This window comes from Myxine glutinosa, chromosome 1 (genome assembly GCF_964187855.1).
Source record: "Myxine glutinosa chromosome 1, kmMyxGlut1.1, whole genome shotgun sequence".
Classification (NCBI taxonomy): Eukaryota; Metazoa; Chordata; class Myxini; order Myxiniformes; family Myxinidae; genus Myxine; species Myxine glutinosa.
Genome location: NC_136261.1, coordinates 429,726,084 through 429,740,991, shown reverse-complemented (window position 1 = coordinate 429,740,991; position 14,908 = coordinate 429,726,084). Strand labels below are relative to the sequence as shown.

Here is a 14,908-nt window from a genome sequence, read left to right as displayed (position 1 = left end):
TATGTGGATGGGATTGAATATCCAGAGAATCCGTAAAATAAAATAGAAATATAATTTGATTATGAACATTATCTCTTTTGTCAAGGGAAATGGAATATAAAAAAATTTGATGTGCTGGGTTATGAGCAGCCATTAATTAATAGTAAAATTGTGAGTAATTTTGGGATTCCATTTTTGATAGAATGTATATGAGAATAACATCTATTTATGGATATGAGCTTCATAAAAGGAAATGAGGAAGTACAAAATCATCCAAATTTGGGAGAGGTCTTACACTGACTTCCCAGAATACTCTGCTCATGGATTTTATATATATAAACTTGAATTTTATCAGCATATAAATTGTGCTGTATGTATGGATGTGTTTTAGGCATAGATGATATGGGAAAAGAGTAAAGAAAATTTTGCTGGTTTGAACTATTGTGGGTTTTTCAGTTCTGGAGTTTAAACAAAGTCACTGGTTAACAGCTGAGAAAGGATAGTAAATAAATTATTCTCTGCTGGGCAAATTAAGTACGATATTACTAAGACTTATGAGAGCTATTGTTCCGCCTTACAGCAGTGGAAAATTATTGGAAAAAATTAGATCCAACATAATGAATCTATAAAAGAATGTGATAGGGATAATATCCTCAATTTGTACTAATTATTTGATTGTGGGTAAAGGAATTAAGTCATCGTAGTGGATTGTTAACAGCAGCCTGAAAATGTCCTGAGAGTGTGCATCCATGTAATCAGAAATCCCAGATTTGTTTTTACAAACAACATTTTGGTAGAGGTCTTGTGTGGAACACTTCCTTGGTAGATAAAAAACGGTACTGCATGCTGGCAGCCACTTTTGCGGCCAGTTAGGCCAAACAAATTGAGAGGAAATTGTAGTTAAATACGTAAGTTACACATGGCTATTTGTAAAAAAGGAAATTTGTTGAGATGGGAAACATTTTTTCGAAGGTTTATTAAGGTGTTATAATATGACATGTGGCAAGGCAAACTATTGGATGGGAAAATTAGATCTGGCTATAGAATAAATTTATTGACCCCTTGAAGTTAATCCTTCGAATCATTGTTTCACTGGCATTTTTGTTCAAATTGGAAATAGTTTGGTAGAGCTTTGGTTAAAACCTTTGGTTGCGGTATCTTGGAACGAATTGATAAACCATAGGAGATTGATAAGAATAGAAACAAATATGGACCCAAAATAGAAAGTTGGATTCATGCCTCTCATTGCAAGCAAGCAAATGGGGCTAAGGTGGACGATCCCACAGAAAATGAGGCTGCACCTAGCAGCCCAGCAGAACATTCAGTGGTAGAAAAATGATAGTCATGATTTACAGTCATTTGAATTACATTTTAACACCCCTTGCATTGATAAACATTACATTTTCAACATGTGATATTCCTACTTGGAATAGTGACATTTATTTGCCTACATGACATACAATTACCTGCTGATATTAATACAGCATGAGTGAAAAAATGTATCACAACTACACTCATGATCAGGGGATTGAGTTCAACCCCGGGAGATAGGGGGATCAGGGTAAGACAAATAATCTGATTATGTTACATATTAAGGGATTTTCTTTATTTACCTTTTAGGAAGCTTGTTAGTTTGGTATATAATGTTAAATGTCATCGACATATAACTATGTCATAGATATGAATATATACAAGGAGTAGCAGACTTGTTTGTTGGTTTAGTAGTTATATTGGCAATTGTTTTAGTGGTGGCTTGCTTGAAAGCCTTAGTGACGGTGTGTTTGAATAAGGTAACCAACAACACGATGATAACGCATGAAGTGACAAATGAGGAAAGAAATGTGGAACCAGAAAAGGAAGACTTTTATGGCGACATAAATACTGAGATTAAAAGACTAAATCAAGTGATGTTGCAAATGAATACAGTAGAATTAAGATAATGGCATAACGACAATGTTATGAGTTGTGTCAATTACAATATCAATGAACTCATATCACCACGAGTGACACACTGTGAGAAAAAAAAAAAAAAAAAAAAAAAAAAAAAAGAGGGAAAAGCAAAAGTGGAGAGGAATTATGGTAATAATACATTATGCTTAATTTGTTGGTTTGGGAAAATTGTTGTTGGGAATTAGGTATTCCCGTTTGTGATTGTAATCATATACAATGCTATTCTTAGTTTAGTAATAAAATACATACCTGATTGAATATTATTTGTGTGACGCATATAAATGAATATAACTTTTTGAGTTAAGGAAAAACAACAAATTGTTGAATGTGAAACTGTCGGAAGATATACATGATTATGCTGATTTCATGGTAAGATGTACCCTATCTGATTCAGTGTGTGCGGAAAGCAGATTCAGATATGACTGAGCATAAGGATAAGACGAGATCACATTTTGGAGGGATTGCTAACGGAATTGGGAAGAAGAAAGAAAGAAAATTTGTGGCTAAAAAATGAAGTTAATCGTGGCATACACCCTCTTTCTCAAAGAATGATGAAGACATTCTCCCGTGTAACTTGGAGATGAATGCTTACCTTCACCAAGGAAATTTATGTGACCATTTGCCTGGATCACACTGCAACATATGAAAGAAAGGCGATCACTTACTCTTGTTCGAAGACTTCGAACATTCACCACATCAGAAGTTGCAGGACAACGACATTTTACCTGCAACCTCTGTGAAATGCGGGGACATATGTTATTACTTCACCAACGTCCGGGGAACCAGCATGGAGCTGCAAAAAACGGCTGTGCCCTTGTCACAACAGCTGTGCACGATTCTGCTGGATTGCTCCTGGTAAGGACCATGAATGACCTGAACACCATGGTCCCAACATCATTGTGGATGCATCCGGCATCCCTGTTCCACATCTTGCTGGCCAATCAATGTCACACCAATACTTGCTGCCCACTCACAATAAGGGAGGAGGCAAGTCGACTACAACTGGGTGAAGGCCTTGTTCAGGAATTACTATGGTTTACAGCAAAAAGTGGCAAGAATGCTACAAGGAGAGCAGGGTCAGTCTATGACTCCGCAATGTTACCACAACAGCGAAATCCTACACGAAGTAGTGCAGGAGCTATGAAGACATTAGGAGAAAATGTTTCATACCTGGATTCAAACACAAGTGATCAGCCCTTCCTTTCAAACAAAGTCAACATTTGTGTGGAGGCAAACGTTTTTGCCAGATGGTGCAGATGCTTTACAAAACTTGAAAATGAAGTGAAATTGTTGTATCTTGGTGATGGTGAAGTGTTGTTTTGAAAATATATTTGTGATGCAAATGCAATAGATTGAACAATATGGAAGGAGTCAATGACCAACGAAATGTTTTGTGATTCTTGCAGGATGACGGTGTATGCCTAAGGGAATTTGATTACCAAAGTTATGATTATTTACTTATACTTGTAATGATGTTTACTTGTAGTGATTGATTGTTTACTTATATTGATGTTTAGATTAATGGTTAATATAAACAAAAACAAAAAGATGAGGGAATTGTGGAAGTGTAATTCAGTGTAACTTATTAATTGGCACTGGTAACTTATTGGTTGACCTAGTAACAAAGCAGATGCATTTTACATGCAAACTCTGTGGGGGACGGGTTTGTAAATGAGTTAGGAATGTGCACTAACATGATGGTCTCTTGAAACACCTGGTCACAGCCCCAGGCTGGAGCACCCCCCTATTGTTTGATAAATGGAACTCACAGCAGGGGGGGCTAGCTGGCGCCAGGAAGGCGACCGGTGACGTCGGCGGAGAGGAGATTACGAGTTCAGCGGACAGAGGATTAAGTCGAGTTGGTCCATATAAGCGGGAGCTGCGGCTGGAGTCGAGAGTACTTGCTACGTGAAGCGCTGACTGAACGGGAGTGTCGGATGGAGAGAAGGACCAGCGAAAAGAGTTAACCTGATCCATTATATTATGCGGTATCATTTTGGTAATTGGATGAAGTGAATACAGTTTAATAAACTAGACCTTTTGTAACCTGTGTCCGGTCTTTGGAGTCCTGTGAGTCCCCCAGTACATATTCCCTGACACCTCTATGGGTAGGTTTAAAACTTGCACTTTATCTATCTATAATTCCAGTAATCTCTGTGTGTATGTATGTATGTATGTATGTATGTATGTTTGTCTGTGACCGCTGTTTCTCGACAACCACGGGTCCGATATACTTGAAACTTGCCAGGTATATTGCTGGGGACCCGAGGATGTGCCTTTTCAAGGTTTCATATTAATCGGACAAGTAGTTACCGAGCTATGTCCAAAAAACCATTCAACCAATCAGAGAGCAGCGAGTTATCACGTGTGCCGAACGTGGCGAACAGACTCTGCCTCGGACGGCACATTTGAGAGCGTATTCATTTATTTCACGTTGGCAAACTATGTTGCCGCTATGTTGGCGTTAAACTATGTTTTAAAACTAATTTGCGATTCTTTCGCTTTCCTGCGCGTTTGTGCACGCTATGGCGATTTCTTTACCAAACTCCGCAAGCCGTTCGCTTTGGACCAAACCATTTCATGTAAATAGAGGGGGGGGGGGGGGGTTGTCACCGTACTCGCAAGCCGTTCGCTTTGGACCAAACCATTTCATGTAAATAGAGGGGGGGGGGATATAATTTTAGATATAGATATAGCACGGGCATGCCCTAGTAAGGTTAAAATTTGTTAAAAATCAATTATTCTCCAATGTTCTTATATTACTGGTTTAATGGGTTTTCCACATTAATTTTTGTTTCTTTGTGTGTGTGTGTTTTCTTTTTATACAGCAACCATGCCCCAAGCTGATGTCGGTGGAGAAAAAGTTGAAGCAGAAAATACAAAACCAACGAAGAGACGGGCTCTTCGTTCCAGCTTTGGTAGACCTCCAGTGCCAGCAAGATCACAGCATGTTCTACCAAAGATGTATCCTATGCCAGAAAGAAAAAACTATAAGATGCAGATCCACCCGCAAGAGAAAAAGGAACACCTCGTCACATGTTCAACCATAGATGCTGTCCATTTACACCAAGCAGCAGAAGACAGTGGAAATGTGTCACTTCTCATGCAGATTAAAGACAAGGATTGTGTGGCAATCGAAGTTAGGTACCACAACTCATGCTGCAGGGACTTTACACGCTACCTGACCAGGCCAGCCAACACACAAACAGGAAGTGATACTTCTTATTCAGAAGCATTTGAAGTTTTCAGCAAGACAGTGAAAACTCGCATCATTGACAACAAAGAGATCATGAGACTTTAAAAAGTGAATGACTTATTCATCAAACAAATTAAGATAAGCCATGGAGTTAAGGCAAATTCATAGCAGTGTGGATACTTGAAGCACAGGTTATCAAAGAAATTTCCACAGCTATGTTTTATAACACCTCACATGAAATCACAAGGAGACATCGTCTATGTCAATGACATTTCTACAGCTACTCTTGTGGAAAAGCAGACAAACCTTCAAGAAGCCACGCAAAGCACAACCCACAGTGAAACGGATTCGACAACAGATGACACAGAAGCACCATCACAAGCAGGCCACCAATCACAAATGGGCTATGTGTATGCTGATCCAAATGCACTGCACAACACTTGCATGACAGCATTAGATCTCAGGCAAAGAATCAGAGAAGTCAAACCTACTATGCCATGGCCACCGACAGCAGAACATCTGAATTTGAAAGAGGCAGAAGCAATTGTGCCCTGCAGCCTGTACAATTTTTTAGCATGGGCAGTTGGCGCATCTGATGAGCCAGACATGGAGAAGATGGTAGATGTATCTGCACCAATCCATAGAAAACTCCTGTCCATATCACAAGATATAATTTCTCTGGCTTCTAAAGGACAGAAACTGAAGCCTAAGCATATGTCACTTGCTATGACATGTCATGGGGACCGCAAGGCTAACCCCCGCTCCTGCAGGGAAAATGGCCTTAAAATGCCTGTTGTTGTTGTTGTTGTTGTATGAGTGCATCATTTATCAGGATCAGCCCAGTTGATAGGACTGTTAAATGGTTTGGGACACTATTTCAAACTCTGATTTTAAATCATGATAGAGCACTTGCTGCACAAGAGGTTAGTCACGGTGAGGATTCCCTTCCATCCACCATACAGCCAGGGATTCCAACCACGTTAGTATGGGATAACAATGACTTTGGAGAAGAAACATTATCTGGACGTGGAACTACCCACAACACAAATGGCATTGTCGTCCAGAGTAATATCAGTCCAAGAACTAATCAACCTAGGTCCTCTAGCACTAAAGATCCAGCTCTGAAAAGAACAAGAAACAGGTCAATGCAGCCGCCAGTGGTGAATCCAGCTACATACTATGGGGGAAAAAAGGAAGGTCCAGTGCCGTTTGCAGAGCATGTTTCACTCCTTCAGTCTGCCAATGCACCCTTGCTGCAAAATCCTATGAAGGTCAACCTATCCTACTACATTACAAAATTCAGAACAGACAAAATCTTGCCCTCTTGGACTGGGTTCAACCAGCTCCTTTCCCAGTTTGAGGTTCCACCAAAGTTGAGGTTCCACCAATTTACCTGCCATTGATGGGAGCCCCACAGAAATGGACACAGTCCTTACAATTCTGTCGAGAAGTGTCGAGATTGCCGATCAGCTAAGCTTGCAGACGGTTGTCGTCGTGATGCATCAAGCAATCTATGCGAAGGCACAACTGATTAGGTGGAGAAATGTGCAGTTTATGAAGAGGCTGGTCATACGACTTGGTGCTTTTCACACAGCTATGTCCTTTCTTGGTTGTTTGGGAAAGCGCTTTAGAGATGCTGGCCTTCAAGATATCGTGATAGAATCAGAGATTGTTGCGACAGGCTCTGTAAATGGGGTGATGACTGGTAAGCACTACAACAGAGCAGTCAGAGCTCACAAGCTGGTGGTGGAGGCAATGCATCAAATGCAACTCAATGCTTATCTGGACACCATTCCTGAAGAGGCAAACAGAGTAAAACAGCTGATGGCTGACTTGTCCCAAGCCTTCCCCAAACCTGAATATCAAGAAATCTTGAATTGAGAAGGATTTCAGCAGTTTGAGGCATCTTACAGTCAATTCATAGAAGCTTGCAACAAGAAGCAGACCTTTGGATTCTGGAGTTTGTATATTGAGATGGTAGAAGTTCTCCTGCTATTCCTGAGAGGTACTCGTGAAGCAAATTGGAAACTTCACTTGGCAAGTGTAAGACGTATGCTACCATGGGTGTTTGCATATGACCACCTCAATTATAGTAGCTACCTTCCTCTGTACTGGCTTGAAATGTCTGATCTTGCAACTACCCACCCAACAATACATCAGCAATGTCTGGAAGGTGACTTTGCTGTTCAGAGGAGCAATAAATGCCTTCGCCAAACTTGCTTATGACCAAACTATTGAACAGACTGCAAACCATGACTCAAAAACAAAAGGAGGTATGACAGGTTTTACAACCAGTAAACGAACTGTAAACAGGTGGATATGGTCCCATCATGCAAGAGGCTTAATCGCCTGAGAATGTGAGGCCATGGCAGGCAAAGAAGAGCAGAGCACAACATGATCACATCTCCTGAAAAGCTGTATGAAACGGGATACGGCAGATGCTAAGAAAATTGTGGATACAACTAACAGTATGGTCAATCCTTTCAACTATGAACAAGATGAGCTGATACACATCACATCAGGAGCAGTAGCGACACAAGATGTCCAAACTGATATGCAGACTGCGGATGAAAGGGGTGAAACAGAATTCACCAAGTTGTCCAGAGAGCATCTACAAACAGGAGAAGTGGACTTGTTTGTCAGCATGAAACAAATGAAGCTGAAGACATTTACCAGTATGTCTAAGACTGTAAAACGCAGAGTTCATGGAAAGGATGTCTCCCTGAAAGCCGACAGAAATCTGCTAGCAAGACTGGTCGTGATTGGACGGTACAGGAATATTAATCTGCAGGAGCTACTGACATATTCCTTGGGTCCGTTACCACTCTCACTCGCAAATTCTCAAGGGTCTCTGGTCAAGACCAACAAAGCCAACTTGCTCCATGCCCTTGAAAGTCAGCCAGAGAAGCCTCCAGCAGAAACTCCCATTATAGGTGGTGTGTATGTTGTGGATAGCATGGCTATGATACAGCAGTTAAACATGAACAAGGTACCAGGCCAAAGAACATTTCTCAACCTTTCTCTTGCCATCTTGAGACGTCTTGTGAAAATGGCAAAAGCAAACAGCTCACAAGAGATTCACTTTGTGACCGATACCTACAGGCAAGTCTCCATTAAGAATGCCGAGAGGGCCAAGAGAGCAGAAAATGGCTCTCAGTTGATGCGAATTAATGGCCAAGCACTTCCTCAACAGTGGCAGAAGTTCCTCTCAAATGGAGAGAATAAGGAATTGCTGGTGGAGTATTTGGACGAGACATGGACTAAAGTTCCCACATCAGAATTGAGGGGAGTGAAGTTTTTCTTGGCACATGGAAGGATGTACCATTCTTTCTCACCAGGAAAGGAGGTGACTGATCAGGTGCTCAAAGTAGAGGAGCCACATCTCTGCTCCACACAGGAAGAAGCTGATACGAGGATGTATTTGCATGCAGCATGTGCAGCCCGTACCTATGCCGATGTCATCATTGTCAGTCCTGATACCGACGTCTTCATTATTGGTATAGCTCGTCAATCCATAGTTACTACACATATGTATTTCCATACGGGGAGAGGAGTGAATTCGAGAACCATTGATCTGCAGTCTGTTCGTGATAGTATCGGAGATGATGTCAGCCAGGCATTAATAGGCCTACATTGCTTCACTGGGTGTGACAGCATAAGCTCATTTTACAGCAAGGGAAAGAAGAAAGCCTTTAATCTTCTTCTTAAGGAGAGGGAGCTGTGCAATGCTTTGAAGGACCTTGGCGAGCATTTTGACATACAGCTAGACTTAGCAGCAGCACTGGAGGTATTTGTTTGCAAATTGCATGGACAACACAGCGTCACAACCGTCAAAGAAGCCAGGTACAACATGTTCCGACTGGCAAGGAAATCTGAAATCACAATGCCTCCCAACCAAGCTGCTCTGAGGGAACACATCAAACGGGCCAACTACCAAGCAGGTATGTGTCTTCCATAACGTTTCCAGTTTCATTGTAAGATATAATTTGTAAGACTTGTGTGCAACATGTAAACCTGTCATAATTATGTGTAAAGTTAATCAGGTGCAAAAATAATACTATATTTCGGGAGTCAGTAAGGAAATAAATGCCTTGCTCATATCCTTTTGTTCGTGTTTTTTCAACATCAAATCAACGATCAAATATTGTGAAAAAAAACAAAATATGAATATGTGTTTAATTCAGAGATATCTTATATTCCATGATCATAATGCATTTTACTATGTACACAAGGCTGAAAAAGGAATGAACAGATCTCATTATGAGGCAGACTCCACAATTTAATGTTACTGTTCAATACCTTTATTGCAGCATAACATAACATTGGAAGGTAACAACTGAGGCTGAATTTTTTTTTCATCTTTTCAATATTTTCAGGTATTTGCAAGAGGAGCCGACAACCAAATGCAGAGATACCCGGTCCTGATGGGCATGGGTGGAAGATGGAAAGCGGTGAGCTAGTCATTAACTGGATGAACCTTCCTCCTGCTCCAGACAGTGTTATGGAGTTAGCTTACTGCACTGGTAACTGCAAGAAAAGTAAATGTGGTGATGCTGATACTTGTACGTCTTCAAAACAATGTTCCATGTACAGATCTGTGCAAGTGTGCTAGAAATAACTGTTGCAATATCACTGGACACAATGACTTCGACGATGATAGTGAGGATAATGATTCTGATGATGGCAGTGATGGGGAAGTAGAGGAACCTGACACAGAAAATGAATGAGTTTAGTGTGTGGTCCATTTTAGGCTCGGAAATTTAATACCAGGAACATGCAATTGATTCACATTGTGAAAGATTTCCTCACTGCTGTGAAGAATTATTTTGTGCTCATGGTCCCAAAGCATTTCTCATCTTGAAAGATGGCATACTTGTATAAAGTGACATCAATATTGGATCACTGCAATTTAGGAAATAAAATTTCATGCAAACCTTTGTGTCGCTCATTTTAAAATATTTTTAAAATCAGAATCAATACATATTTATGTTAATACTATTTTCACCTCAATTACATACACTTTGTGTTGTTATTTGAACTCTAAATGTGTTTTTTAAAAATAACGTATACTTGATCGATGATGACATTTTGGGCCAGCGGTTCTCGTTTATGTGCAACATTTACGCTTGTGAAAAAAAGTATGTTGCTCGTGGTACGATAGCCTTTCATTTACTATCATGTTTGCCCCCACCCCAGAGGTAGGTCACTAAATCAAAAAACTAAAACGATATTGGTCTCTGGGCCCACAGTCTATAAGCAGTCTAGACTGGGTGCACAGATGCACATTAAGCTGGCTGTCCAGTCTGTTAGCATTCATTCTTGGGGAAAATGCCAGGGGCATGGAAAAGGCCCCTTTATATGGTATGTGCCATGTGGCAAACTATAGAAAAGGCCCTTTATATGGTATGTGGCAAACTATAGAAAAGGCCACTTTATATGGCATGTGGCAAACTATAGAAAAGGCCACTTTATATGGCATGTGGCAAACTATAGAAAAGGCCACTTTATATGGTATGTGGCACGTGGCAAACTACAGAAAAGGCCCATTTATATGGTATGTGCCAAGTGGCAAACTATAGAAAAGGCTCATTTATATGGTATATGCCATGTGGCAAACTATAGAATAGGCCCATATATATGGTATGTGCCATGTGGCAAAATATAGAAAAGGCCACTTTATATGGTATGTGGCAAACTATAGAAAAAGCCACTTTAAATGGCATGTGGCAAATTATAGAAAAGGACACTTTATATGGCATGTGGCATGTGGCAAACTATAGAAAAGGCCACTTTATATGGTATGTGGCATGTGGCAAACTATAGAAAAGGCCCATATATATGGTATGTGCATGTGGCAAACTATAGAAAAGGCCACTTTATATGGTATGTGGCAAACTGTAGAAAAGGCCACTTTATATGGCATGTGGCAAACTATAGAAAAGGCCACTTTATATGGCATGTGGCAAACTATAGAAAAGGACACTTTATATGGCATGTGGCATGTGGCAAACTATAGAAAAGGCCACTTTATATGGTATGTGGCATGTGGCAAACTACAGAAAAGGCCCATTTATATGGTATGTGCCATGTGGCAAACTATAGAAAAGGCCCATTTATATGGTATATGCCATGTGGCAAACTATATAAAAGGCCCATTTATATGGTATGTGGCATGTGGCAAACTACAGAAAAGGCCACATTATATGGCATGTGCCATGTGGCAAACTATAGAAAAGGCCCATTTATATGGTATGTGACATGTAGCAACCTACAGAAAAGGCCCATTTATATGGTATGTGGCATGTAGAAAACTATAGAAAAGGCCCATTTATATGGTATGTGGCATGTGGCAAACTATAGAAAAGGCCCATTTATATGGTATGTGGCATGTGGCAAACTATAGAAAAGGCCACTTTATATGGTATGTGGCATGAATCAAACTATAGAAAAGGCCACTTTATATGGTATGTGGCATGTGGCAAACTATAGAAAAGGCCACTTTATATGGCATGTGGCAAACTTTCGAAAAGGCCACTTTATATGGTATGTGGCATGTGGCAAACGACAGAAAAGGCCACTTTATATGGTATGTGGCATGTGGCAAACTATAGAAAAGGCCCATTTATATGGTATGTGGCATGTGGCAAACTATAGAAAAGGCCACTTTATATGGTATGTGGCATGTGGCAAACTATAGAAAAGGCCACTTTATATGGTATGTGGCATGTGGCAAACTATAGAAAAGGCCCATTTATATAGTATGCGGCATGTGGCAAACTAGAGAAATTTCCACTTTATATGGTATGTGGCATGTGGCAAACTATAGAAAAGGCCCATTTATATGGTATGTGCCATGTGGCAAACGATAGAAAAGGCCCATTTATATGGTATGTGGCATGTGGCAAACTATAGAAAAGGCCACTTTATATGGTATGTGGCATGTGGCAAACTATAGAAAAGGCCACTTTTGTATGGCATGTGGTATGTGGCAAACTATAGAAAAGGCCACTTTATATGGTATGTGCCATGTGGCAAACTATAGAAAAGGCCCATTTATATGGTATGTGCCATGTGGCTAACTATAGAAAAGGCCCATTTTTATGGTATGTGCCATGTGGCAAACTATAGAAAAGGCCCATTTATATGGTATGTGCCATGTAGCAAACTATAGAAAAGGCCCATTTATATGGTATGTGCCATGTGGCAAACTATAGAAAAGGCCCATTTATATGGCATGTGGCATGTGGCAAACTATAGAAAAGGCCCATTTATATGGTATGTGGCATGTGGCAAACCAGAGGGGGCACTATAGTTTGCCAGAAAAGTTTGCCACTATAGTTTCTATAGTTTGCCAGAAAGGGCCAGAAAAGTTTGCCACCACCAGTTTGCCACTATATTTTCTATAGTTTGCCAGAAAAAGGCCCATTTATATGGTATGTGCCATGTGGCAAACTATAGAAAAGGCCCATTTATATGGTATGTGCCATGTGGCAAACGATAGAAAAGGCCCATTTATATGGTACAAGCTGAGGTACCCGGCTTCGCCCGGGTTGAATAAGAATAAGACAAATATATGATGAAAAGAACATGTATATTTTAGAGCAATATCACAGTACATTTCCTACATGACGTTTTTTCAATTTTCAATTTCTCAAAACCTCTGGGTATACAACATTTCTGGTTTTCTTACTTGGTGCCAAGACATAAAGATTGTTTGGTTTTCCAACCCTCGAGCAGCCCACGTACAGCTGGCCATGGGCAAACACTTGTTCTGTGAAGTTCAGGCCGACAACCTTCATCGATTGCCCCTGCGCCCTGTTGATGGACATAGCAAAACATAGCCTGATGGGGGAACTGAATCCTCTTGAAGGAGAATAGAAGGTCAGGTGGAATAAGTGGTATCCTTGGAATGAATACTTTCTCTCCTCTGTATTGTCCTGAGAGGATGGTTGCCTCTAGGAGATGTGGCATCATTTGCTGGATTGTCAATCGTGTTCCATTACACAGCTTTGGTGGATCAAGATTCCTTAGAAGCATGATTGGTGCTCCCACCTTGAGAATCAACCTGTGTGTTGGGAGTCCTTGAGGCTGACGACTGTTGAGAAACTCAGTTGGGAGGTTTACTGCCTGATCTGCATGTCACTTTGGCAAGAGAATCATAATTTCTTTCATGACCGGGCAGCGAACGTCATTATGTGCGACATTACGTCACTCCTACGGACGTGAAAACATTTGTTATCCATAAAAATATATTTAAAATAAATAAAATAGTACATAAATTAACAATAAAAGAAGCTTCAAAACAATTTAAAATGCAATAAAAATCACATTAAAATTATGTAAATATGTACGTACAGAATACTGTACATACACGCAACCGCTGATTCTCATTCAAAACAGAGGCGACATACAGTATTCCTTTACTGTGTCTGTGTTAGCCATGGGTCCGAAGAAGGATAATGCTAGTGATTCCAAGCGTAATCTGGTTACAAAGGACGATAAGGTAAATCTGATTAAAAGGTGGAAAAGTGTCAGCGATAGCGCATAGACCTTATCGCGAATCGGAACTGCAATGCGTCATGGGATCGGAAAGGGGCAATAGCGCCGCCACAAACTACACCATGGAATTGCAGCTGGCCTGGTTTTTTTAACCATTGATATTAAAATAAAAAGTAGCCTATAACCACCGGAATTTTATGCTGATTCCGAATCTGTGTAAAACTTTTCTCCGATGTGTAGTTCTTGCGTTATAAGCGGACATCCAGACAGACACACAGACACACCTCCTTCATATATAGAGATAGATGTGGCATACTATAGAAAAGGCCACTTTATATGGCATGTGGCATATGGCAAACTATAGAAAAGGCCACTTTATATGGTATGTGGCATGTGGCAAACTATAGAAAAGGCCACTTTATATGGCATGTGGCATGTGGGAAACTATAGTAAAGGCCACTTTATATGGTATGTGGCATGTGGCAAATTATACTAAAGGCCACTTTATATAGTATGTGGCATGTTGCAAACTATAGAAAAGGCCACTTTATATGGTATGTGGAATGTGGCAAACTAGAGAAAAGGCCCATTTGTATGGTATGTGGCAAACTATAGAAAAGGCCACTTTGTATGGTATGTGGCATGTGGCAAACTATAGAAAAGGCCCATTTATATGGTCCGTGGCATGTGGCAAACTATAGAAAAGGCCACTTTATATGGTATGTGGCATGTGGCAAACTATATAAAACCCCACTTTATATGATATGTGGCAAACTATAGAAAAGGCCCATTTATATGGTATGTGGCAAACTATAGAAAAGGCCACTTTGTATGGTATGTGGGATGTGGCAAACTATAGAAAAGGCCACTTTATATCGTATGTGGCATGTGGCAAACTACAGAAAAGGCCCATTTATATGGTATGTGCCATGTGGCAAACTATAGAAAAGGCCTATTTATATGGTATGTGCCATGTGGCAAGCTATAGAAAAGGCCCATTTATATGGTATGTGCCATGTGGCAAACTATAGAAAAGGCCCATTTATATGGTATGTGCCATGTGGCAAACTATAGAAAAGGCCCATTTATATGGAATATGCCATGTGGCAAACTATAGAAAAGGCCACTTTATATGGCATGTGGCAAACTATAAAAAGGCCCATTTATATGGTATGTGCAATGTGGCAAACTCTAGAAAAGGCCCATTTATATGGTATATGCCATGTGGCAAACTATAGAAAAGGCCCATTTATATGGTATGTGCCCTATGGCAAACTATAGAAA

General features: G+C 40.3%; 2 protein-coding genes across 3 annotated transcripts in view; one reads left to right on the top strand and one right to left on the bottom strand.

The window, feature by feature from the left end:
• The window catches only part of LOC144888247 (E3 ubiquitin/ISG15 ligase TRIM25-like), a 950,979-nt gene that overhangs the window by 25,781 nt on the left and 910,290 nt on the right, over positions 1-14,908 (bottom strand). The gene's annotated exons all lie outside the window — the stretch shown is intronic.
• On the top strand, positions 7,839-9,965 carry LOC137418290 (uncharacterized). The gene is made up of 2 exons (XM_068104320.2): positions 7,839-9,066; positions 9,502-9,965. Exons 1-2 carry the CDS (start codon positions 8,082-8,084, stop codon positions 9,735-9,737), a joined length of 1,221 nt encoding a protein of 406 aa, XP_067960421.2. The 5' UTR covers positions 7,839-8,081; the 3' UTR covers positions 9,738-9,965.

What these genes read in the sequence shown, in the direction of transcription:
- LOC137418290 (XM_068104320.2), top strand. Translation starts at nt 8,082, where the DNA reads ATGGCTATGATACAGCAGTTAAACATGAACAAGGTACCAGGCCAAAGA. An exon ending in ACGGGCCAACTACCAAGCAG is followed by an intron (nt 9,067 to 9,501) that starts GTATGTGTCTTC and finishes CAATATTTTCAG; the next exon opens with GTATTTGCAAGAGGAGCCGA.